Source organism: Macaca thibetana, chromosome 10 (genome assembly GCF_024542745.1).
Source record: "Macaca thibetana thibetana isolate TM-01 chromosome 10, ASM2454274v1, whole genome shotgun sequence".
In the NCBI taxonomy this organism is placed as follows: Eukaryota; Metazoa; Chordata; class Mammalia; order Primates; family Cercopithecidae; genus Macaca; species Macaca thibetana.
In genome coordinates this window covers 84,894,715-84,920,908 of record NC_065587.1, presented here as the reverse complement: position 1 = coordinate 84,920,908, position 26,194 = coordinate 84,894,715, and the positions used below count along the sequence as shown (strand labels likewise).

The 26,194-nt window shown below is 43.1% G+C and overlaps 1 protein-coding gene across 5 annotated transcripts in view; it reads left to right on the top strand.

Moving 5' to 3' along the window:
• LOC126929186 (eukaryotic initiation factor 4A-I-like) overlaps window positions 1-24,946 on the top strand; it is a 515,423-nt gene extending 490,477 nt beyond the window's left edge. For all 5 annotated transcript variants that reach the window (XM_050745363.1, XM_050745365.1, XM_050745368.1 and 2 more), the window contains exon 2: window positions 23,570-24,946. In XM_050745363.1, coding sequence (XP_050601320.1) covers window positions 23,582-24,802 — 1,221 coding nt within the window. In that variant the 5' untranslated portion in view covers window positions 23,570-23,581 and the 3' untranslated portion in view covers window positions 24,803-24,946. The remainder of the gene's footprint in view (window positions 1-23,569) is intronic.
• The last annotated feature ends 1,248 nt before the right edge of the window (window positions 24,947-26,194 follow it).

The following is a 26,194-nucleotide window of genomic DNA, read 5'->3' as shown; positions in this document are numbered from 1 at the left end:
GTGAATGCTCCAGAGAGGAATTATTGATCAGAATCACAAGTTCCATGGATGTGTGGAAAGGTCTTGCTCCTATTTCCTGATGTTTCTCCAAACATTCAGCTCCTCCGTGAATGGGGAGGTGTGCAGGGTCATGTCCCTGAAATAATGTGGATCTCACACTTTCTCATAATGTTCCACTTGTAAGTCATATTGTTAAATGGGAAAAAATATTAATATCCTCTTCAAGTATTGTGTAGCTCAATAGCAAGGCTCCCCAGACAGAAACAGTGCTTGTGTTCAGTTGGGTGCAAGAATTGAAAGACTCAATTCCCATGGGGTCCTGGTTATGCTTAGAGAATGTTTCAAGAGGTCAATAGTTTTGAGTGTTGCTGAGAGATGAAATACGGTGGTCAGTATTTCTGTTCCTCAATTTATTTGCCTGTAAATTAGACAAAATTCAGATTAGCAGCTCCTGTTTAGCAAAGGCATTCTGTAAAACCATGAAAATACCGAGTCATGGCAAGATGCTCTATATACTCAACTCCTCATTCTACCTCAGTGTATTTTAAAACACTCTTATATAATTCATCTTCCACTCCAGTGAGGGATGTGGTAGTAATCGTAAATGCACTAAGATAGAGTTTTTAATATATGCACTTTCAAATTTGCCCTTTTAAGTGTGTTAGGGTTCCTGATTTATAGATGCCATCACTCAGAACACCAGTCTTGCCAATCCACTCTGCTCCTGCTCCTAGCCATGGTCAATCCCTTTGTATTATGCAACACATCCCCAGTGATGGAGAACTCACACTGTATCTCTTTCAAGCTGTTTCAGTCCAAGTTCCAAAGGATAGCAGAAAATGTCAGTGCTTTTTGCAATGGAAGAAAAGGGTTTGGTTATAAGATTTTTTTTTTTTTTTCTTTTGAGACAGAGTTTTACTCTTGTCACCAGGCTGGAGGGTAGTGGCATGATCTTGGCTCACTGCAACCTCCACCTCCCAGGTTCAAGCGATTCTCCTGCCTCAGCCTCCCGAGTAGCTGCGACTACAGGCACGTGCCACCATGCCCAGCTAATTTTTGTATTTTCAGTAGAGAGAAGGTTTCACCAGGTTGACCAGGCTGGTCTCAATCTCTTGACCTCGTGATTCCCTCGCCTCCCGCCCAGCTGGTTATAAGATTTATGCTTTCAGGCCGGGCGCGGTGGCTCAAGCCTGTAATCCCAGCACTTTGGGAGGCCGAGACGGGCGGATCACAAGGTCAGGAGATCGAGACCATCCTGGTTAACACGGTGAAACCCCGTCTCTACTAAAAAATACAAAAAACTAGCCCGGCGAGGTGGCAGGCGCCTGTAGTCCCAGCTACTCGGGAGGCTGAGCCAGGAGAATGGCGTACACCCGGGAGGCGGAGCTTGCAGTGAGCTGAGATCTGGCCACTGCACTACAGCCTGGGCGACACAGCTAGACTCCGTCTCAAAAAAAAAAAAAAAAAAAAAAAAAAAGATTTATGCTTTCACAGAATTATTGTAGAGTTTATGTGTCAGGGTGGGGAATTCACCTGCCATCATGGCCTTGGTGGCAAGTTCATTCATGAGAAGAAATTTCCTGATGAGAACTTCATGCTGAATCATATGAGTTTTGGGATCTTATGCATGACAAATGATGGGCCCAATAAAAATGGTTCCTGGTTTTTAGTCCACACTATTCATACTGATTGGCTGGATGGCAAGCCTATGGTTATTGGTGTGAATAATGTGGAATCCATGGAATGTTTTGTCTCTAGGATTGACAAGACAGCAGAAAGATTACCACTGCTGCACCAATAACTCTCATAATTTGATTTTATGTTATCTTTATCACCAAACAATGTCTTCTTCAGCTAAGGAGAACACCTCCACTCCCAGTCTGTTCTCATATCCCGTAATCTTTGAGGTCTCATTTGCTATAGTTCTTCAGGCTTCATACCTGCCTTACCTCTTTCCAAGTCTAGCCAGACTTCACATTTAATTTTATGATTGTTAAATAAAAGCTAACCAAGAAACAATATGCTTAGGGGGACGAGTTATCCGTCTCAACCCCCAGGAGCACCAGAAGCCACCAGGATCCCACTAGGATCATCACAACCGGGTGACCACAGGGGATGAGAGGGATGACTCATCCCCTCTAACACAATCAAAAGAACAGCAGCACAAACCACAACAGCAGCATGGCCAAAAGCTTGCTGATCATTGTCATGGCAAGCTAACTTCCACTTGCAACATCGAGGAGATTAAAGTCCTTCTACTTTGTGCCCTTCGGGTCTCAGTTCCCACAACTTGCTTTTTTTCTTTTTTTTCCAGAATGTCTTTTCCAGGAAATACACCCAGCCAGGTGGAGTGTCAAATTCCGACATGTGACAGCATGTATGATCTCAGGGGGCACATTCTCTGTAGATGAGTAGAGCACAGAACCATGGTCTGGCTACTTAAATACCTTGACACACTTGAGGTATCCATAAGATTTTTCGTAGGCAGCTCACTTTATGTGTTATGAAAATCCAAATGGAAAAATAAAAACTACCTTCAAATATTTGAAAAACTAGTGGCAGAAGGGACAGGCTTTTTCTGCCTCACCTTAGAGGACACAGGTAAGAATAAATGGTAGAAAAATTTTGGTGAGGCAAATTTCAGCTTCTTTTTCTTACGAAAAACCTGCTAACTCTCAGAGCTCGAGTTGCCATGAGCTACCCAATCTCTGAACCTGCAGTAAAGTGACCATCAAGCAGATTGTCAAGAGAAGGTCCTACAGTGGAAGAATTGTTTGGAGAAGAAAACGTCTAAGATGCCGTAATTGACTAATTTACCTCCTATTCCTCTACAACTTATAGGAGCATCACAACCAGGTGAGCCACAAGTGTCTTAATTTAAAACATGGCTGATATCTCACTGGCTATTTTTCAGCCGCAGTCCTCAAAGTTCAATTCCGTTGTCAAAGCACAATTAAAATATCCTCAGTCATGCCTGTTCAGGCTTCATCATACAGGCGTCATTTCTTCTCATGGATTTGCTTTATTATTTTTTGCTTTTCCTTATGTTTCTCTGTGATTCTTGGAGACAAGTTTTTTATTCCAACAGAATAGGTCTTATGAGAAAAGCATGCATGGTGACTTTTTCCATTTTTGATTGTTAAGCAAGCTCAGAAGGGAAATTAATTATGCCAGAGTTTATGGTCAAGATATTTTATGCTGCAATTAATTTCCCATCTCTTTTATTTCCTCTGTGGAATATTAAGAGCACATGGTTATTGGAGAACTCTATTTGGGGTGAATCAGGCTCTCTTAGGCCTCTTTAATATTTCCCAACCTTTGTACTTAACTTCAAATGTCATGCTTAAGCATATGTTCAGCATGGGGGTTGCTGAGTAGTGATTTGATTTTACTCCCATTGGATGTAAGTGGCAATTAGCCCCTTACAAAAAGAATAAAGAAGTAATTAATGATTGTAAACATAAGATGCTTCTCATGGAAACCTTTCCTTTATTGTTGTGATTTTAAAATTTAGCCTTTGCAGAGTTCCTATTTCAAAGACCACTGTACTGCTAACTACCTGTGTGATCTTAGGCAAGTCACATAAACTGCTTGAATTTCATTGATAAAGTAAGATGTGAATATATGTTTTTGTTCCCCAAATAACTTACTTCTAAACATCATATAATTCAAATTCTCAACATGTGTCTAAGGTCACAATATTTTATTTTTCTCTTTGATTTTGTCTTCATGTGGAATATTTAGATGACGAACTTAGGATTTAAAAATGAAGACATCTTTATTTCTGTTCTGTTAAATTTTATACACTTGTTCATAATGTAATACTTAATTTTCTATTTCCAATTCTCTGTTGAATTTAAACCAATTATGTGACTTGTGGGCTAATACAATGTGAACAAAATGACATTTGTAGCTTCTGGGATTAAAAGTGAATGATGATTCCTCATTTTCCCTCTCCCTCCTGCTACTGTGACTAACCTGGGTCTCTGAGTAAAGACGATATTGAGTAAAGTCCTTCATCTGCCACCAATGAACATGAATCTTAAATTTGCTCTTCAAACCATTGAGATCTGGGAACTGTTTATCACTGCAGCATAACCTAGCCTGTTCTGACTAGTATAAGTTTCTTCATCCATTTCAAGTAGATTATTGACACATAGCATTTCAGAGAACTTACAAATTATCACTTAGGTCAGAATTGACAGATAAACCATGCTTCTAACACTTTTATCACATGGAGAACCCCAAAATTGGAGCTCAGCTCAGGAGGCCATGTGGGTTCTTGGCTTCAGGCAGGAAGGAATTCAAGAGTGAGCCACCAAAGTGAAAGCAACTTTTTTTTTTTAAGAAAGTAAAGGAATAGGGTGGGCGTGGTGGCTCATGCCTGTAATCCCAGCACTTTGGGAGGCTGAGGAAGGCAGATCACAAGGTCAGGAGTTTGAGACTAGCCTGGCCAATATGGTGAAACCTCGTCTCTAGTAAAAATACAAAAATTACCCAGACATGGTGGCGTGTGCCTGTAGTCCCAGTTACTTGGGAGGCTGAGACAGGAGAATTGCTTGAACCTGGGAGGCAGAGGTTGCAGTGAGCCAAGATCACGCCACTGCACTCTAGCCTGGGTGACAGAGCAAGGCTTCGTCTCAAAAAAAAAAAAAAAAAAGAAATTAAAGGAATAAAAGGATGACTACTCTATAGGGCAAAGCAGCCCTGAGGGCTGCTGGTTGGCTATTTTTATGGTTATTTCTTGATCATATGCTAAACAAGGGGTGTATTATTCACGAGTTTTCTGGGAAAGGGATGGAGAATTCCTGGAAGGGAGGGTTCCTCCCTTTTTTATACCATATAGGATAACTTCTGGAAGTTGCTATGGCATTTGTACACTGTCATGGCACTGGTGGGAAATTCTGTTAGTATGCTAATGTATTATAATTAGCATATGAGCAGTGAGGACCACCAGAGGTCACTTTCATTGCCATCTTGGTTTTGGTGGGTTTTGGCCAACTTGTTTACTGCAACCTGTTTTATCAGTGGGGTCTTTGCGACCTCTATCTTGTAAAACAAGTCCTGCCACATTCCTCACTTTCACACCACCTACTAGGAAATTTAGCCAGTACAGTTCTTTAGTTTACTCATCACTCAGCAAAAACTTGCAAGTGATCCAAATTAAACAAACTTTTGGCCTTACCTCATCTAATTTCTCATCTTCCTGTAAAATATCTAGTAAACAACAAATTTTGGTCAGTAGTGAATTATAAAGGACCACCTACATTCTTAAAATGGAAGACATTATTTGTACACACAATTGTTACAAAGAAACCTCTGTGTAGGTTGCAGATTTTTTTGTTGTTTCTGATGTTTCTGTTGTTACATCTGACTTTTGAATGGAATAACATTTGCTACAATGAATTTTGAGGGTAAGAGATCTGGCCCTAATCCAAATGTACCAAATGACATAAATTCTTTAAATTTGCTATTTAAGATAATTCCCTTGAAAACAAAACTTGGAAAAGCACACAATAGAAGAAAGTGGAGAGTCTTTCAAGTGTGCTAATGGTTGCTTTATTGTTCATATTCTACTGAGATCCTTTCCTCTTCTTGCTCTACATGCCCTCCCTGTGTGGTCTCCTCCTCCCTCAAGTTTCTAATAAAGAGACTCAGCAAAGAGAGAATAAAGGATTTTCTGGGATGGTCTTGGAAGTGTTCAAAAAAAGAGGGTGTGTGGTGAACTGAGCAGCAGAGCCAGTTATGCAGTGTTTGCCTTGGATGTTCTAAGCCCTCCCAGGTGGATTCAGGAGGGCAAGTGTTGGAAGAGGGAAGACTTGAGGAGCAGAGGGAGAGAGCCAAGTTTTTGGGTACAAAAGCACATCTGAAGGCCAAAGGGGAAATCAAGTCAGGGAACCAGAAGTGCCATCAGGAAAGGCAGTCAACAACAACAATCAGCAACCGGGACTCTGTAGAATCTTACAGAACAGATGGCTGATTTTCTGCCAGCTTGGTTCTTCTATTGTGAGTTCTGCTGTGAATTTGCTCCAGAAATGTCTCAGAGGCAGGGCACACTCCCTGCGGGATTCAGCTGCTATTTTATGACTTTTAAGGCTGACCTCCTAGCTTACAATCTAGGCCAGAATTTCTAATGACTCTTCCTCCTTCCCCCTAATCCAGCAGCTCTTCTCCGGTTACACCGTCTCAGTGAATGGCCTCTGTCCATTAGTCCTGTATTCCAAGCCAGACCCTTGGAGTCAGCCTCAGTTGCTTTTTTCCCCTCACTCCCCACATCTACTCAATCATAAATCCTGATATTCTTACTTGAGAACTATCTGTCCAATCCAGATTTCCTCTCAGTCTCCACCCTCTCTGGTGGGTTTTTCTGTCATGAGACTTTTTTTTGCTCCATCTGTTTTCTGACATGGAATAGAGTTGACTTCTTCTAGAGGAAATGGGCATGTCAGGATCTCACACATGACAGAATGAGGGACATGGGAACTGTATTTTTCTGAAGAACGATTGATCCCTGAGAAGTTAATACAGAGGGTTTAGGGATTAATAGAATGGAAGAAATCTGCCCATGTAGATTTCCAGGCTTCTTGTCTCTCTCCAAGTGCCAGAAACCATCTCACCTCCACATCTGGGAGCCATCACAAAAATACTACATCCTAAACAATCCTAACCCAATAGAGTGAGACCCAGAAAGACACTGAGAAGTTCCTCTCCAAGATCTGGTTGCTGTCTGCAAACCTTCTGCATCTTGGAATGGTTGATACCAGAAATGACCACTCATTTCAAGAAAGACTCTGGCTCCATCCCATAGGGATATGGTCTTATGGGGTCTACTAGATAGATACCTTGAAAAAGTACAATGCACCTGATATCTACCGAAATGATACCCAGAGAAGTCTGCGGTAAGCAGTTGGATAAAAGGGGAGGCCTGGAGCTAAGGGCAGGGCCTTATGGAGAGGGGGCAATGGGTATTTTCACGCAGGCATGATACTCCCATAGAGGGTAAAGTTGAACGCTCAGATCAACCTGGAACAATGGCTGCATTTGAGCAGAGAACGATAAATTTTGGTATATTGTCTCAATGCCATGAGCTTCATCTAATGTAATCCTCACCACAGCCTGTCAACACATTGGGAAGCAGAGGTGTAAAGACATTAGATCAACAGTTCTTACACACTCTTAAAACTTACTGAAGATCCCAAGGAGCTTTTGCTTACGCAGGTGATTTCTATTAATATTTATCTTATAAAAATTAAAACACAGAATTTTGAAAGATAAGAATACACAAGCACACATTCCATGGCCATCAGAATGATGATAACATTACACATCTTACAGCCTCTGGAAAACTCCACTGTATGCTCGTGAGAGAATGAGCATGAAAAAGACAAATAACACTGCAACAGTATTAAACAAAATAGTTTTGACTTAGTGTGGCCTCCAGAGGGTCTGGGGGACCCTTCAGGAACCCTGCACCATATTTTGAGGCCTATCTGACATGAGATCAAATGTTCCTTTTACTCCTGTCGAAAACTTGATGCTACACAGGAAATAATCCAGGAAAGTACCCTTACCTAAATGCTCAGGAAAAAGCAGACAATAGAAATCCACACAGCAGGCAGGAGTCATCTTTATTGGAATATAGATTTCTTCTGATTAATTTGGCATTTGGTTTAGGGGATTAACAAACTCACTTGCTTGGGCTTTCAATGTGGTCCCTTCCCTGGGACTGGAGCCCACCGTGCCCTCACATACAGCCGAGGCCGAGGCCGAGGCTCTCAACACAAGTTTAATTGTGGGGCATGAGGTCTGGCCACCGTGCAAAGGCACAGGGGGCCACGTGAGACAGACTCACTGCTGACATTACTCCACTGCTTTTCTTGCCAGGAAAAAAAGGTGGGCTCATGGCTCAACTGACATCCTGAAATCAGAAAATGCCATCGGTCACTGGCACTGAGTGAAGTATCTCAAATGAAAAGCATTTAAATTAAATTTGACTGCGTTTTCTAAGAGCTTTCTGAATTCACAGTGAAAAGCAACATCCATCAACCTTGTGCTCTGCCCCACACCGCAGACTAAGTCTAATTCACTTTTCCATTATGGAACTCCAGTCCCTTGGGTGCATGGAGGGAGGAGCTCATTTCTTAGGGCAATCATAATGTCCATGCAGGCAAATGTCAGTCCCCAAGCTGTGGCCCAGGTCAGCTGGACTTTAAGGATGTTGCAGCCTTCATCTCAGGAAAGCACAGTTCCATTTCAGGTCTGCTGGTGACACACGCCTACAGATTCACTTTCTTTATAGTGACTCAGTGCACATTGTTCAAAGAAGATATTTACCAACCGCATCCCATTGGCTCAGCCTTCAATCCATGAAAGCCCCTTTCAGGAGTTGTCATGTACATTTGTAAGTGCCTGGAAATCAATGCTATTTAGCCGCTGGTTGTGACCTTTCAGACACAGAGATGATTTCGGAATGGCATGAGAAAGATAACATTCAGTGATTCCAATACAACACTCAGAATTTCCAATACCACTTCAATTATCCTCTCTGGCAAAAAAAAAAAAAAAAAAAAAAAAAAAAAAAAAAAAAAAAAAGGAGAGAAAGCCCAAGCTTCATTCGCTTCCAAGTCAGCTCTTAAAGCTAAAGTAAGCAGAGAGGCTGACCTGACTCACAAGAAGAGAATTGAATGCTCAATTCTTACCCCTTTGTCAAAGGTCACAGCCAGGTGACTCCAGGTTTCCTAGAAGACAAGACTACTTGCGGGCTAGTGGAAGAGAACCGAGACATTGAGGTGAATGTCCTGGCTCCTATCTTAATTCTGCCTTGTGATTCTGTACGAAAATATCCTCCCTATACCTCAACTTGCCCATCTATGGAATGGGATAGTAACACTACAGTACTTATTAGATTTACCTCAAACTCAGGATGCAGTTTCAAAACCTCTAAAGTTCTTTTCATTTTTTTAATCACTTTTTCAAAAGCAACATAGATCTATTTTTAAAAACTTAGATCACAGAGATTAGCTAAAATAAGAAAGTAGAAATAACTTGAAATCCCATCACCAATTTTTCTTCTAGGCACACATGCTTTCTTATTTTATTCGATTATTTATTTAGTTCTAAAATGGGATTATATTGAACACACTCTTAACTTACTTTGTTACTTAACACTGTATTGAGTATAGTTTTTGAAGTCATTACATTTTTTTTTTTTTTTTTTTGAGATGGAGTCTCACTTTGTTGCCCAGGCTGGAGTGCAATGGTGCGATCTCTACTCACTGCAACCTCTGCCTCCTGGGTTCAAGTGATTCTCCTGCCTCAGCCTCTTGAGTAGCTGGAATTACAGGTGCATGCCACCACACCCAGCTAATTTTTGTATTTTTAGTAGAGATAGAGTTTCACCATGTTGGTCAGGCTGGTCTTGAACTCCTAACCTCATGATCTGCCCGCCTCTGCCTCCCAAAGTGCTGGGATTACAGGTGTGAGCCACTGTACCTGGCCTACATGGTTTTTCTACAACATAATTTCTAATGATTGAATGACATTCCATTGTGTATTTTTAGCATAATTTATCCCTCTAATGATCAAGTATTGGATATTTATGTGGTTTATCTCTTTTCTTTCTTTCTCTCTTTTTCTCTTTCTTCCTCACTGTCTCTCCCACTCTTTCTCTCCTCACTCCTTTCTGTCTCTTTGTCTCTCTTTCTCTCTTTCTTGGCATTTGTAAATGACACAGCTGATACTCCCCATCTCTCATTGTGGTAACATCAAGATCAGATGCCCTCGAAACAGGTGGCAGTCACGTAACTTAGGCTTGGCTGGCCACACCCTTTCACAGGATTTTAAATCTAGACTGAAAGGATGTGGAGAGAAGTGAAAGGGTTAGAATGCCTTTGTTTCAGAAAAGGTGCTGTCTAGCATTTTTTGCTGCCAAGACAATTTAGGTCTGCTTTCCATTCAATTCACCCTCAGCTCCTCAGCATCCTCTCCTGCTTCCCAATGGTCCTGTGTGATCCTGCAAATCCCTCTGGTGAATTTCCATCTGGCCTAAGGTAGCCATTTCCTATTTCTGTTGCTTATTATCAAAAAAATCTCTAGCAAATGCAAACGGGAAACATCTGTACATTGTACAGTCCTAATCTGACTTTTTAACATTTTAAATTAATCAAAGGAATGACTTACAGACATTAAAATTAAGGGTAAGTCTATAATTTTGGTTATGCTGGGATATAGTTTATTTTTCTCCTTTATGAGTGCCTGTTTGCCTCTGGAAATAGTAAACATTTGTGCTTTTTTAGCTTGCCAAGTAAACTGATATTTGCTTAATTTGCTAACGAAATCTATCAGTGTCATGGCTGGAAACTGTTGGGAATAAGTTTCAGCCGAGACCCAGTTTTTATAGGCTATTGAAGAACCCCAGAAAAGAAAGATTTACTATCATTTTCATGGAAGTGCTCACAGGACCATAACTATGGTAACAGATGGCATAGTTGTAAAATCCATATGTATGTATGCAGAAAAAGAAGAACGGTTAGGTAAATGGATGTTAGAATCACCTGTGAGTGAGAGGAACCTTGCTGTGGCATGGTTTTTGTTCATCCATATGGCCCAGCAGAGCAAGTGGCAGGATGACTTTTCTTTTCAGTCTTTTGTCTGATTTTCTTTAGGAATCCATAGTCGGGCCAGGTGTGGTGGCTCATGCCTGTAATCACAGCACTTTGAGAGGCCAAGGTGGGTGGATCACTTGAGGTCAGGAGTTCGAGACCAGCCTGGCCAACATGGTGAAACCTTGTCTCTACTAAAATAGCCAGGTGTGGTGGCAAATGCCTATAATCTCATCTACTCTGGAGGCTGAGGCAGGAGAATAGCTTCAACCCGAGAGGGGAAGGCTGCAGTAAGCCAAGATCATGCCACTGCACTCCAGCCTCAGTGACAGAGTGAGACTCTGTTTCAAAAAAAAAAAAAAAAAAAAAAAAAAAAGAATCCAAGGGTTCACTGGGGCAAACCCTCTTGAGAATTGGCCTTTGGGGATACACCAGGGATCAGCAAGGGGCTTCCAACTTGGCACCAAGTACAGAACTGTGACACTCAGTCCAGCTTAGGGCCCTCCTCCCAGCTCCATGTCTTCCTCTGTCCTCCTTCCACTTCCTTTGATAGTACTTAGTGCTGCAGAATAGAGCCCAGCCATGATAACATGTGCTTAAGAATCAGACTGGTTTGAGATTTAGAATCTGATAGAGCCAGTTTTGAATCCAGTTCAGCTGCACTGACCTGACTTACAATAATCTATCCAACCAATTCCCTAGTATTGGACACTCTTTCTAAATACTCAGGTTCTTCACTCTTTCAAATTGTCATAAGGATTTATGAGATAGTGAATGCCTGGTAAATAATAATAATGGTAAGTGATAACATATATAATAATAGGATATAATAATAATGGTGGCCATTATTATTTTGTAATAATTATGTTTGCCAGTAAGATATTTTGGGGTTTAAGGAGCCCATAAGCCTCATATAATGGGTTTATTGAAAGAATACTTACAGGAATTGGAAAAATAATAATCCCAGCCACGTGAGTAGTAATGAATATGGGGAAATTCAACAAGTGGGACTAGGAGACCCACAGTACATGTGGGCCTCAGGACATGCATACGGCTGGATAATCACTGAGCCCCCAAGAAAGTTTTGGGGAGGTGAGCAGCTGGACCCCATAGCTTCCTACTCTAAGGTTTCCCTTCACTTGACTCTCCTCTCTGTGCTCCCCCTTTTTTTTTAAATAGGAACAAAAATTTTATTTTAAATGTTATTCATTCTTTCATATATACAGCAGTTTTATTTTTATTTTTATTTATTTATTTTTTTGAGACGGAGTCTTGCTCTGTCACCCAGGCTGGAGTAGAGTGGCATGATCTGGGCTCACTGCAGCCTTCCTCTTCTTGGTTGAAGTGATTCTCCTGCCTCAGCCTCCCAAGTAGCTGAGACTACAGGTGTGCACCACCACGCCTGGCTAATTTTTGTATTTTTGACAGAGACGGGGTTTCCCCATGAGTTCAAGAGACTCAAACTCCTGACCTCATGTGATCCACCCTCCTCGGCCTCCCAAAGCGCTGGGATTACAGGCATGAGCCACTGTGCCCCGCCGAGAGCAGCTTTATTTTTGATGGTTTCATAGCATCTCATAATATGGGTATACTGTAACATATTTAACCAATCTTCACCTACCAATGGACTACTAGATAATTTGGCTACTACAAAAAATATTACATGAAAATGTTCTCTTTTTTTTTTTGCAATTTATCTTTTCTGAGACAGGGTCTCGCTCTGTCGCTCAGGATGGAGTGCTGTGGCATGATGTCAGCTCACTGCAGCCTCTGCCTCCCTAGGCTCAGGTAACCCGCCCAACTCAGTCTTCTGAGTAGCTGGGATTGCAGGCGCACACCACTATGCCCAGCTAGTTTTTGTATTTTTGTAGAGATGGCATTTCACCATGTTTGCCCAGGCTGGTCTTGAACTCGTGGGCTCAAGTGATCCACCAGCCTTTGCCTCCCAAAGTTCTGGGATTACAGGCTTGAGCCACCACACCTGGCTGAAATGTTCTTGATTATCCTTGAACACATGCTTTTAAAAATGGATTTAGTTAATAAAAAAAATTATGTATATTCCAAGTATACAATGTGATGACTTGATACATGCATACATTGTGTACTGATTACCATGGTCTAAGTAATTAACACATTCATGGCCACCCATAGTTACCATTTGAGTGTGCATGTAGTGAGGATACTTTAGATCTGCTCTTACCAAATTTCAAGTAAATAATATTCAACTATATTGTGGTTAACTATGGTCACAATACTGTACATTAGATTCCCAGAATTTACTCATTTATAACCGAAAGTTTGTACCCTATATGCTTATTAAAAAGAAAAAGATGTTTCTTGTTCTTCCCCTTCTAACGGCTGGCTCCCTCACCCTCTCCTCTGCATTCTCTGTCTGTGTCTCATAGCTTTTTTTCCTGCTGCGTATTTTCTTCTTTCAAATGCTTCAGCTTCTTCCTGACTTCAATTCATGCAATGCCTCTTGGCAGCTCTTGGGACATCTTTTGAGCTCCTGCTGACTTTCCTGCCCTTAGCAGTGCAGAGTTCATGTATATCAGAATCTAGTTTGCCCCTTTTTGAAGAGAAATGTTCTTTCCAGACTCTACAACAAGCTTGTCTACTGTGGGTGAAATACCTTTCCTGGTCAAAGTGGACACAGTGAGATAGCTTCATATCTGTGTTTAATGTAATTGGGCTCACCTCCATGAGCCGTGTGGAAAGAGGAGCAGCAGAGTTCAAATGAGGTGTGCAATTTTGCCAGCATTTCTACTTGGGAGCAAGTGCCTTGGGATGAGAGTAAAATGGAAGATTTCAATCTATGGACTACTTAGATTTTCTCAATGCCTACATGCTTCTTGTGGCGTGAGCGAACCCTAAACTGCCTGTGATTCCAGTGTTTTTAAGTGTACTTTTGGACCATACTGTCCCAAGTTAGGTCGCCTGGTCACAGACTCTGAGATGGAGATTTGGGGGCAGAAGGTTTATTGGGGAGTGATCTTGGGACCAATATCCTTAGAGCAAGGGAGGAGAATTGGGTAAGGAGAAGTTAAACTGTGTTGCAATTGCAAATGAGGCTTTAGAATTGTCCCCAAATGAGTTAAGAGGGCCAGGCTTATGCACCTCCAACTCTACCAGTCAACAGATACAAGCTGACCCTAGGAAGGCGGCACAAATTTGGGCAAGGTAGCTCCTTTAGCTGACGGCAATTACTGAAGGGGCCATGGCTGGAAGCCAATAGTAACCAGTACTCCTGGTAGCTAGAGAAATGGGTATCTCAGTCCTAAAAATGTTAGATCTGCGTGGCACATTACAGCTTCCACCACCCAGAGGTGGTATCTGTTTATCAGTGGATAAATGTATACCCATTTTTCTGCTCACCCATCCAACTAACCCATCCACACATCCTGTCGTTCACTCAACACACATTCATTGAATACCGTGTGCTGGTCACTATCCTAGAAGTTGGGGATACATTAAAGTACAAAGCTAATGAAATCCCTGCCCTCATAGAGGCTACATTTTGGTGGGGGAGGCAGATGCCCAATTTCAGGTAATGACAAATGCTATGAAGATACATAAGATGAGATGAGGACAGAAAACGAGAGAGGAGGTTATTTTATATAGTGTGCCCAGGGACGAGCTTTCTGCCCAGGCTCCTTTTAAGTAGTAACCTGAAGGAGATGAAGCAGTGCATGGGTTAATTGGGGAAAGGATGTTTTCGCCAGAAAGAGCAGGGAATCCAAAAGTCCCGAGGCCTAACTGGGTTTGGCATGAAGGAGGAAGTGTTCGTGTGGCTGGAGTATGGGGAGTGAAGGGGAATGTGATTAGAGGTGATGTTGGAAGATTAGACAGGAGTCACATCATGCAAAACCTTAATGACTACAGAAACGACTTTTGATGTGTTCCTGAGTAACATGGGCATTGGTTACCGTTGAGCTGAGGAGTAAAGTGATCCAGCCTCAGCGTAAGCAGGATTACTCTGGCTGTAGGTGGGCAAGGTAGGAAGCAGGGAGACCAACCAGGAGGCCAGTTCAGTCCAGAGGACGAGTGCTGAGAGCAGAGAAGTGGCTCCTATATGCAAAGTGACTGTTCTATTTAGTGCTTGATAAAGTAAAACAAGAATCAGTTTCCAACAATGGATGAAAAACATCTGTTTTGGGCTTGTTGCAAGACAGTATACAAAGTGGTGACTTCCTAAGGGATTTTAAAGGGTAATTTTGAAAATACGCAATTTTAAACTTATTTGCTGAATTTTAACTTTAACTCCCCAGGTGTCTGTAAGATGAGATGTGAATAAACCTCTCTCATGGCTGCCAAACCCTTGAGTGTTAAGAGACTGTGCCTTTTATCTATGCATCCCAAATATTTACCATGGTGCCTGAGACTAAGATACTTAAGGAATAAATGAATGAATCATGAGAAGAAGATGGTATGGCAAGCATTTGTCATATGTGTACTCTCTACAGACTTGGTGCGCCCACACTGGATGTACTTTCAAGAAGAATGTAGTGATTAGAGTCTTAGAAAAGATATCATTTGCTCCGACCAATGGACATGTATTTGAAATGATGCCATTCTGGAAGTCACGTGGGATTGAAAGTTCACAATCCGTATGCTCAATTTGCAACTAACAACTCAGAAAGGTTTAAAGAGGCAAGAAATAATTCTTCACAGTCAAGAAGGTGGATACTTACAGCAGATTATATTTTCTAAACATTTATCCCACATGTTCTTCTGCAGTGTAACTTTTCCAAACTCCCTTCCAGAGGAAGAATCTACTTTGTACTCCTTTGAGTCTGGGTGTGCCCTGTGACTGCTTTGACCAGTAGCACATGGCGGAGGTGATGCTGAGTCCATTCCAGACTCAGCTTAACTCGCCTGGTGGTGTCCTGCACTCACTCTTGGGTATCCCCTTCTCAGAACACAGATGCTACACTGAAACTCCCAAGTCACACTGAGGTGTTTCAGTTGAAAGCTCCAGCTGAGCTGCAGCATTGTCTGCCAATCATGTGACTGGGTCATCTTGAACATTACAGCCCAACTAAACCTTCAGATGACTGTAGCCCCAACAAACCTGACTGCATTGCATGAGACACACCAAGTGGAAACCACCCAGTTGAGTTCAGTCAAGCAATAGATCCATGAGTGATGATAAGACGTTATTTTTTTTTTTTTTTTTTTTTTTTTTTTTTTTTTTTTTTTTTTTTGAGACGGAGTCTTGCTCTGTCACCCAGGCTGGAGTGCAGTGGCCGGATCTCAGCTCACTGCAAGCTCCGCCTCCCGGGTTTACGCCATTCTCCTGCCTCAGCCTCCCGAGTAGCTGGGACTACAGGCGCCCGCCACCTCGCCCGGCTAGTTTGATAAGACGTTATTTTAAGCTACTAAGTTTTGGCTTGTTACGCAGCAGGAAAAATGGAATGATACCAATCACAGATACCAAATCACTTAGTGGATGTCCATTCCGAATGGAGCGAATGTCAAATCTCATTGTCTTGAGGTGGCCTGGACCCTCCTACTTTCCACCAACTTCACAGGCCTGGAAAGGCCTGGGTCTGTAGTGAGCAGCCTCACAGACTCATGAAGTCATGAGTGAGCCCAAAGTGATTCTCTGCCATCATCTCCATCCCATGACACTCTCTCCTTTCCCTTTCCCTTCTTCCTGTCTGGCTCCTCACTCCTCATACAGAAGCTAGTTTCCTTCTTCCTTTATTAGCTTCTCTCCTCTGGATAATTTTCGTAAACTCTTATATTTTCTCTCTTCATCCATCCTTTCTGCTTCCTATCCCCAAGTTTTCCCCACACTTGTGGCTGATCCTCTTCTAACTTCCATTGGATGCCACTGTCTTCCTCTCTTTTGGATTCACTTTGGGTGGTGGACAGCTGGTGCTTTTGCCTGCCTGGCTCCTTTTGTTCTTTGTTTCGTTACCATCATAGAGGCATCCTTTCCTCATTCCATGTGATCTATGTGGGACTGTCAATCAAGTCTCCCTCCCCCTCCCCAAGCAACCTCCAATCAAAGGCACATCATGTGACCAAAATAGGCCACGCTCTTCCTGCTGGGAATTTGAGTCTTCAGTGTCGTACTGATAGAACGTAGCTGGTGCTGTGTGCAGACACTGGGAGAGATCACCCATTTGTTCCTGCTGCCTAGATTTGGGGAGCTGAACTGTCTCATTCCTGTTCCCCCATTCTCCTGAGGCCTGCTTATTCATTTTTTTATTTTCTATTTTTTGCATTATGAACTATTCTTCCAGTAGGTAATTTAAAACTTGAATCAATTCAGACTTATTTTCTGTTGTTTAGAACTAAAAAGCCTCAAAGGCAAAATTATCTCCTTCCTTTCACTCATACATCTTTTATTTTTTTCTCTCATTTTCTCTCCCTCTCCATTTAGTTCTCTTATTTTATTTTTTTATTTTTATTTTTTGAGATGGGTCTTGCTCTGTCACCCAGGCTGGAGTGCAGTGGCTCGATCTCGGCTCACTGCAGGCTGCATCTCTCAGCTTCAAGCAATTCTCCTGTCTCAGTCTCCCGAGTAGCTGGGATTACAGGCATGTGCCACCACACCCGGCTAATTTTGTATTTTTAGTAGGAGAGGGTTTTCACCATGTTATTCAAGCTGGTCTCAAACTCCTGACCTCAGGTGACCCACCTGCCTTGGCCTCCCAAAGTGCTGGGATTACAGGCATGAGCCACCGCACCCGGCCAGTTCTCTGTCTATTTATTTCTGTGCTTTCCTCTTTCTCATTATCTCTTTTCACCGATGAACATACACAAGAATTTTCTCTCACATGCACCCTTAACCATTTTGTTTTCCTCCAGGTTCTGCTTATACTTTTTAAATAATCAAATTGTTTTTAAATTAAAATCTTCTGGACCTTGCTTATGTCCAGTCGATTCCAGATGGCTCTCCTTCCCTTGCTGGTGGTCTGTGGGACTGTAATGAAACCGTGCATCTCTGTCATTATTTTTAGCTACCTGTCCCTTACAGCTCCCTCCCTGGGTGTTTACTGGCTCTTCCAGAAAACAACAGTATTTTCTCTCTGCATGGGTTGGCCTCTGAGCACCAGGCCTCCCCTGCTGGGTCTGTATTGGTGGCTTGTAGAAGGTCTCATATGAACATGGCATATCTTCGGTGCTACTTTTTAGAGGGTATCTTTCAACAGTCTGGCTGAGAGAATTGGCTCATGGAGAATATCAAGGTCCAGTGTTGAAATAACTTTGGAGTGGAAAATATGAGATCTGGGCTCCATTCTAGGGTATGGAGCACCCATGTCCAGGCTCTGAACCACTACACATGCTGCCTCTCACTGGGTGCCCGTCTGCTTCTCCCTCTCTTTTATTTTCTTGCGTTGGTTCTGGTCAGGGCTGTGCACAAGGGCAGGTTGCAGGCAGGGTCCTCCAGAGAAAGCTGCCAGGGCCCATCTCTGAGTGACCTGTTAGGAAGGAGACGGCAAGTGGTAGTGGGACCACTTGAGAGAGTCTGGAACTGAGGCGGTTTATAAGTAGCTTGACACACACATCGTCAGTGGCCTGCCTGTATCTGCCTGCCACTCACCATTCCTGTGCATGTTAATGACGTCCCATTGCCAGCACCTGAGAAAGCCTGAGGGCTTTTGCTGGCTGCAGGTGTGTCCTTGGTCAATGGGTGTGGTAGGTTGGAGTACAGAGGAGTTCACCTGGGGGCAGCTTTTAACTAAGGATGAAAAGAAGTTATTGGATAAACACCTCAGCTCTTTAAGTCCTTAAAGAGGGACCTACTCCAAGGCATGTTCTATACAGTCTCCAAGAAGTCCGCAGTGGGACTGAGCCTCATCATAGTAACTTGCATATCAAAATACCTTATACTGACCACCTTCCCATTCCTGTTTTACTCCCCACTCCCTACTAGTGCTTCCTGAGGTCACCCATTCCCCCGCAATAAACCATCTTCACTCAAATCCTTGTCTCAGGATCTATGATCTGGGAGAGCTCAATTGGATAAGGTCCTCAGACTGCACAGCCAATGGGTGACAAGTCAGAGAGAGCTCCTGGTGATGATATGGAAATGCAAGCTGGCCCCTTAAGGAGTTCCTCTTTTTAAATTAGTGTCTTCACGTGTGTGTGTGTGTGTGTGTGTGTGTGTGTGTGTGTGTGTGAAAGAGAGATGATGGGTTAGGGACAGACATATGAAATTACTCTGGACTAGGGGATAGGCAATAGAAGCCCATTCAGATTTTACTACCCCTTAGCTAAACAAATCACCAAGCTTTCTGTATCACATTGTCTTCTTTAAAAAATGGCCTGGCCAGGTGCAGTGACTCATGCCTGTAATCCTAGCACTTTGGGAGGCCGAGGTGGGCGGATCACTCGGGGTCAAGAGTTCAAAACCGGCCTGGCCAACATGGTGAAACCCCGTCTCTACTAAAAATACAAAACAATTAGCTGGGCGTGGTGGTGGGCACCTGTAATCCCAGCTATTTGGGAGGCTGAGGCAGGAGAATTGCTTGAATCCTGGAGGTGGAGTTTGCAGTGAGCCGAGATTGCGGCACTGCACTCCAGCCTGGGCGACAGAGTGGGACTCCATCTCAAAACAAAACAAAACAAACAAACAAACAAAAAAAGCCCAACTGGTACCACAGCACAAAAGCATGAACTGACAACTCTGAACCATTTTTAGCCCCTTGAGAAATGATTGTGAAGCTGGGGCCTTTAGATTCCTTTACTTTTTAAATGTTCTTTTAGTTTTTGTAGTAAAATAGTTTTGATAACAATTTCTAAACGGGCAGCATTATGTACTGAGCTATGGCTGTGTGTAGTGCTGATTTTCAACAGCTATGCTCATTATAAATTCGCTGACATAAAAAGTGCCATAGCGACGAACTCGTGTGTCCTGAGCTCTGAAATCGTGAAAATTTAATGGCTGCAGTTTCACTGCCTTGAGTCATGGTTCCATTGTTGCCGTTAGTTCCTGTTTAACATGCTTCAAGCATCCTACAACGGAGCAAGCTGATCCTTTCAAGACAGCTTGTCTTTCACCGTGTTCAGGACTGGGACTTGGAGCTTTGATATTTCCTGCGTCTACTCTGCAGACCACTCTATGAGTGTTCCTACAAGGTTAAGAGGCTGTCGTGAGATGCTGGGAACACCAGCTCTATTTTATTCTGGGCCTGGAGAGGGTGAACAGTTTGTTCTAAGACTCAAGATTTAGAACTACAGATTCTGAAAATCAATGCTTTTGACTTCTTCCAAGATGGAATGGGTCCAAAGAGAAGAGAGGCAAGAACAACTGACCACAAGCAAATGTATAGAAAAGTTATATGTCATGCATGATGCTGTGTGTTTTCGCATGATGGCCTTGTTCAATTTCCACAGAATTCCTATGTGTATACTTATTATATTCATTTTTGCAGATGAGGAAATTCGAGTTTAGGACATAAAGTAACTTGCCTGAGATCACACCACTCGTGAGCATAGAATTGGGTCTCCAATTTCATCTTCTTCATCACTTTGTCTTACACTAGTGTTTGAACATTTGAAGAAGTTGTTAGATTCATCCATAGTCATATATTCTCTTTGAACCCAAGTTTCCCCACCAGTGTAGGAGATTGGGACGGATGCTGACTAAAGTTCCTTCCAACACCTGGATTTTACGAGGGGCTGTTAAAGGGTGAGTCTGTGCCAAAATGTTCTGGGTCTTCTATTTTTCTGTTCTTATTAAGGGATGAATCGACTCTGCAAAAATGAATATAATGAATATACACATAGGAATTCTATGAAAATGGAACAAGACCATCACAAGGAAACCACATGAGACACTTCTAAGATCATGAATTGTCTTTACAAGGATTCCATTTGAAACCTCCTTTGGGAATCCCCAAAGACCTCCAGCAGGGTGTTCCTAGCAAGGCCCACCTTAAGCTGGGTGGCTTCTTGGGGGATGTTTTCTACACATCACTTACCCAGCCATGGTGTGTGGGTTCTTGGCTCCCTTCCCCACACACACATTCCAAGGCAGACCTGTAAAAAGTTTTCCAAAGGAGCCACTGAGCGCTTGCCTTGGAGACATTCCAAACCTGTATGCTAGAGCTTAGTGAAGGGCCACAGTAATTGTGCAGCCCTACACTTTTATAGGAGCCTGGCATGCCCACACCACTCACCTGCTGACCTCCAAGGTGTCCACTGTGCCACGGCTCTTCCTAGAAACAGCACAAGGCTTTCTTTGCTTTCGGTCTCTGTTTTTGCTTCCTGGCTTTGGCCCTGTCTGTAACTGGGGCTCTAGGTTTTGTTCTCTGCTTTTGATTTTCCTCTCTTGGATATTTGTTCTGAGTCATATTTCTAGCCACTTCCATTTAGGATCATGTTGTACAGAACATTCTGCCTTTAGTCTGGTCACTTTTGACCCAGCCCACTCCCTCCGAGGAGCCCATGGGATGAGAGTCTGGTCTGGACCTTCCCCACCCTGAGTGAGATGAGTAAGTTTCAAAGCCTGTTTCCAAGTTGAGTCAGGAAAATGGGAAATATAGTCTGCTCTCCAATTAGAAGTGAGGTTCGCAACACTATGTTGTATATGTCAAAGAAGTTAAAAGAGAGGACTTCAAATATTACCTGCTGGGCGAGGTGGCTCATGCCTGTAATCCCAGCAGTTTGGGAGGCTGAGGCAGGAGGATTGCTTGAGCCCAGGAGTTTGAGACCAGCCTGGGCAACATGGCAAAACCCCATCTCTACAAAAAAAACACAAAAAATAGCTGGGTGTGGTGGTGAGTGCCTGTAGTCCCAGCTACTTGAGAAGCTGAGGTGAAAGGATCACTTAAGCCTGGGAGGTCGAGGCTGCTGTGAGCCGTAATTGCACCACTGTACTCCAGCCGGAGACTTTGTCTCAAAATAAATAAGTAAATAAATAAATAAATAGTACCAACACATAGAAATGATCAATGCTCAAGGTGATGAATACCTTAACACCCTGACTCGATTCAGGCACACTCTATGCATGTTAAAAACTCCCACACGTGCCCCATAGGTTTGTAAAATATTAGATATCTATTAAAAACAAAAAACTAAACAAAACAAAGATGTGGGAGGATAAATGTGGAGAACATAAGATGAAAAATTCACTCCTGCTAAAGTAGCAGTGTACTTGGCCTGTGGCCTACTTCAGCCATATATATATATATTTGGCCATTATTTTCCACTGATACTGCCCAGAGGTAATGGTGTCCATTGCAATTTAACAAATTAACACAAACTTAGTGACTTCAAACAACATAAATTCATTTTCTCAGTTTCCATGGTTCAAGAATCTGGGTATGTGCTGGCTGATTTCTCTGCTTCAAGTTTTATTGGGCTGAAGTCCAGGTGTTGGCCAGGGCCATGATTCTTGTCTCAGGCTCAGGGTTCTCTTCCAAGCTGACTGTTGTTGACAGAATTCATTTCCTTATGGTTCTATGACTGACTATATCTTGTATGACTCTATAGCCTCCTTGCTAGATATCAACTGGGGACCACTCTCAGTACCTAGAGGCCTCCTGCAGATCCTTGCCACATGGCCCCCACATATAATTCACAACAGGGCTCTCTACTTTCTCTTAGTCCAGCAGGAGAATGTCTCTTTGGTGTTTCATCTTCTTACAAAGCTCTCTCTGGCTGAGTCAGGTTTACCAAGGTAACCTCCTTTGATTAACTCAAAGTCACCATGAGAAGAGGGATGAGCTAAGATTCCATTAGTGTCCTACCTGGTGTGCACCTACAGCAGGGGCAGCTCTGGTTTTCACTGTTTGTGAGTCTTATGTTTACTTTGGGAGTTGACACCTGAAAAATATGGAAGAAAACAGTTTTAATATGATTATTTATGGCTACTCGACACTTGACCTTGTCAGACTCATCAACCCTTGGTTCTGCCATCAAGACTGTTACTCAACATACACAAACCCTAATTCTCACTTACCTACTACCATTCTTCACTTGCAGTGAGGGAGGGCCACTGGCTTTGCTGTATCACATATAGACCTGGGTTCTAATGGCCTCGTAAGTAGACTTTCAACCAGTTCTCCTTTTCTACATTCCACCAATAACTCCCATTCCAAAGGTACTTGATGCAAACAATTCTTGAAACTTTGGGGAGTTCTGTGATATATTTCAGGTTCTCTTGGCTAAGGATTCAGATCTGTAGATTTAATTAACATCAACTCATCTGCTTTCAAGATTCCTACATTTTGTTTCTGTTGAATCATCTTATTTCCTTTCTGTTTCAGTTTGGGGAGGAAAGGGATCTAAAAGAGTACACTCCATGTACCATCTTTTTTTCCATAAAAATTCTATATATTTAGGATTTACAGGTTGATGGTTTGACATACATATACATAGTAAATGCTTACTATGGTCAAGCAAATGAACATAGTGTGTGTGTCATCTTTAATCAGAAGGCTGCTAATTTCTTTCTTTGAATATTAGGGATCCATGAGTGACAGAGACGCAGCACGGCACAGAGGAGAATGGAGTCACTGGGAGTTTGGCGATCCAGTTTTGATAAGAACGAGGGGCATAATCTTGAGCAAGTCATTACCTCTTGTTGAGTTTTACTTTCTGTTTCTGTGAAATAAGGCATTGAATTAGGTAAACATGAAAGCACCATCAGTGATTTTACATGGTCCTTCAATTTTGGAGGATTCTGAGTCAATCTAGTCAACTCCTTTTCTTTATGAGTCAAATAAAAGTTTTGGGTGTAAATATAGCATTTTAGTTAGGTTTCTATCACAGTTCACACAGTAGGACAGGGGTCAAAGTAGGCTTCTGGCCAAGATGCCCAAATCTGGAGGATCATCCCCAGACTGAATGTCCCAGCATTTCTGCCACATGGAAACCTATGCCATTTTTGAGATGATAATGTTTGTTAGGAAACCGAAAGTTAGGCACACCCATAGGTGCTTTGTCATTTCCACAACTTTTTCCTGGTTCCACGTTTGAAAGGCAATTAGGAATGGAGGCATCGCTAGTTTCTAAGGATCATGTCTGCGAGCCAGGATTCCCGATCCAGAGACAATGGCCCCGATGGGATGGAGCCCGAAGGCGTCATCGAGAGTAACTGGAATGAGATTGTTGACAGCTTTGATGACATGAACCTCTCAGAGTCTCTTCTCCGTGGCATCTACGCCTATGGTTTTGAGAAGCCGTCTGCCATCCAGCAGCGAGCCATTCTACCTTGTATCAAGGGTTACGATGTGATCGCTCAAGCCCAATCTGGGACTGGGAAAACGGCCACATTTGCCATATCAATTCTGCAGCAGATCGAATTAGATCTAAAAGCCACCCAGGCCTTGGTCCTGGCACCCACTCGAGAATTGGCTCAGCAGATACAGAAGGTGGTCATGGCACTAGGAGACTACATGGGTGCCTCCTGTCATGCCTGTATTGGGGGCACCAATGTGCGTGCTGAGGTGCAGAAACTGCAGATGGAAGCCCCCCACATAATCGTGGGGACCCCTGGCCGAGTGTTTGATATGCTTAACTGGAGATACCTGTCTCCCAAATACATCAAGATGTTTGTACTGGACGAAGCTGACGAAATGTTAAGCCGTGGATTCAAGGACCAGATCTATGACATATTCCAAAAGCTCAACAGCAACACCCAGGTAGTTTTGCTGTCAGCTACAATGCCTTCTGATGTGCTTGAGGTGACCAAGAAGTTCATGAGGGACCCCATTTGGATTCTTGTCAAGAAGGAAGAGTTGACCCTGGAGGGTATCCGCCAATTCTACATCAACGTGGAACGAGAGGAGTGGAAGCTGGACACACTATGTGACTTGTATGAAACGCTGACCATCACCCAGGCAGTCATCTTCATCAACACCCGGAGGAAGGTGGACTGGCTCACCAAGAAGATGCATGCTCGAGATTTCACTGTCTCTGCCATGCATGGAGATATGGACCAAAAGGAACAAGACGTGATCATGAGGGAGTTTCGTTCTGGCTCTAGCAGAGTTTTGATTACCACTGACCTGCTGGCCAGAGGCATTGATGTGCAGCAGGTTTCTTTAGTCATCAACTATGACCTTCCCACCAACAGGGAAAACTATATCCACAGAATCGGTCGAGGTGGACGGTTTGGCCGTAAAGGTGTGGCTATTAACATGGTGACAGAAGAAGACAAGAGGACTCTTCGAGACATCGAGACCTTCTATAACACCTCCATTGAGGAAATGCCCCTCAATGTTGCCGACCTCATCTGAGGGGTTGTCCTGCCACCCAGCCCCAGCCAGGGCTCAATCTCGGGGGGCTGAGGAGCAGCAGGAGGGGGGAGGGAAGGGAGCCAAGGGATGGACATCTTGTCATTTTTTTTCTTTGAATAAATGTCACTTTTTGAGGCAAAAAAAGAAGGAACCGTGAACATTTTAGACACCCTTTTCTTTGGGGTAGGCTCTTGCCCCAGGCGCCGGCTCTTCTCCCAAAAAAACACTAATCCATTTCCCTAACCTAGTAACCTCCAGATCCCAGAGGCTCTCCTCACCTCAGCTGAGCTCCTTTGAAAGTGATTCAGGGGACTACGTCATTCAGCCTCATTTGCTGGACCAAATCTGGAGGGAGAACCCCTAAAACCCCTGAGTGAGGTTGCCCAGGGGGTTGTCCCCAGGTGGGGGGAAGCAGGGGAGAGAAAATGGTAGCCATTTTTACATTGTTTTGTATAGTATTTATTGATTCAGGAAACAAACACAAAATTCTGAATAAAATGACTTGGAAACTGCCAAAAAAAAAAAAAAAAAAAAGGAATGGAGGCATCTCAGCCTGTGTCTAAATCTTGCTGTTGATACGACTCCGATGACCAGAGGAACACCAGGGTCCTTGGTCTCATGCAGATTTAGATAAAACGACACAGATACATGTGGAGTAGTTTAAGGAGCACAGAGTTTAACAGGCAAAAAAGAAGGAAGAAGCTCCCCTGTACAGAGACAGAGGGAGAGAGGCTCCAAGCCCAGAGAAGAAACCTTGAGTGTGGCAGAAAACAGCCGGTTATATGAGGAGGCTGAAGGAGGCGGTGTCTGACTTGCATAGGGTTCAGGGGATTGGTGTGATCAGGTATGTCATTCATGTAGCCAGTGAGAAAACTGGCCCTCCCATCCTAGTCTTTTAATATGCAAAAGCAGGGCGCCATTTTGTTCTATACACGTGGGAATATGTGGGCACCGCCATGTTGCCAGGCACATGTTGGGGCAAGAAGAAGATGCAGGAACCGCCATGTTTGGCTGGACCCAGTTTCTAACGGCCGGTATTTGCATATTAAAGCTTGCTGGCCCGGCTCTAAGTGCTGGGGCTTTCCTGAAGCCCCTGCTAGACAAGAAACGTTTCTGGAGCTGCTTTAAAAGAAACCAAAACTTCCCAAGGATCCCTTTTCATTCTATCTGCTGAAAATAATGTCTTAATAACTCCTTTAATGCTGTGGTATAGGTTAGTGCATGATGATGATCTATTTCTGGCTGGGACTACTATGTACCAGGGTTGATGGCTATAGCTATCCTGATGAACTTGAGAAAAATACCTTTATTCTTAGGTCTAAATGTTGCAGTCTGACAAATGAGACTATTTGTTGTTTTATATGGGCTTCTACAGAGACCAGTTTAGAATAA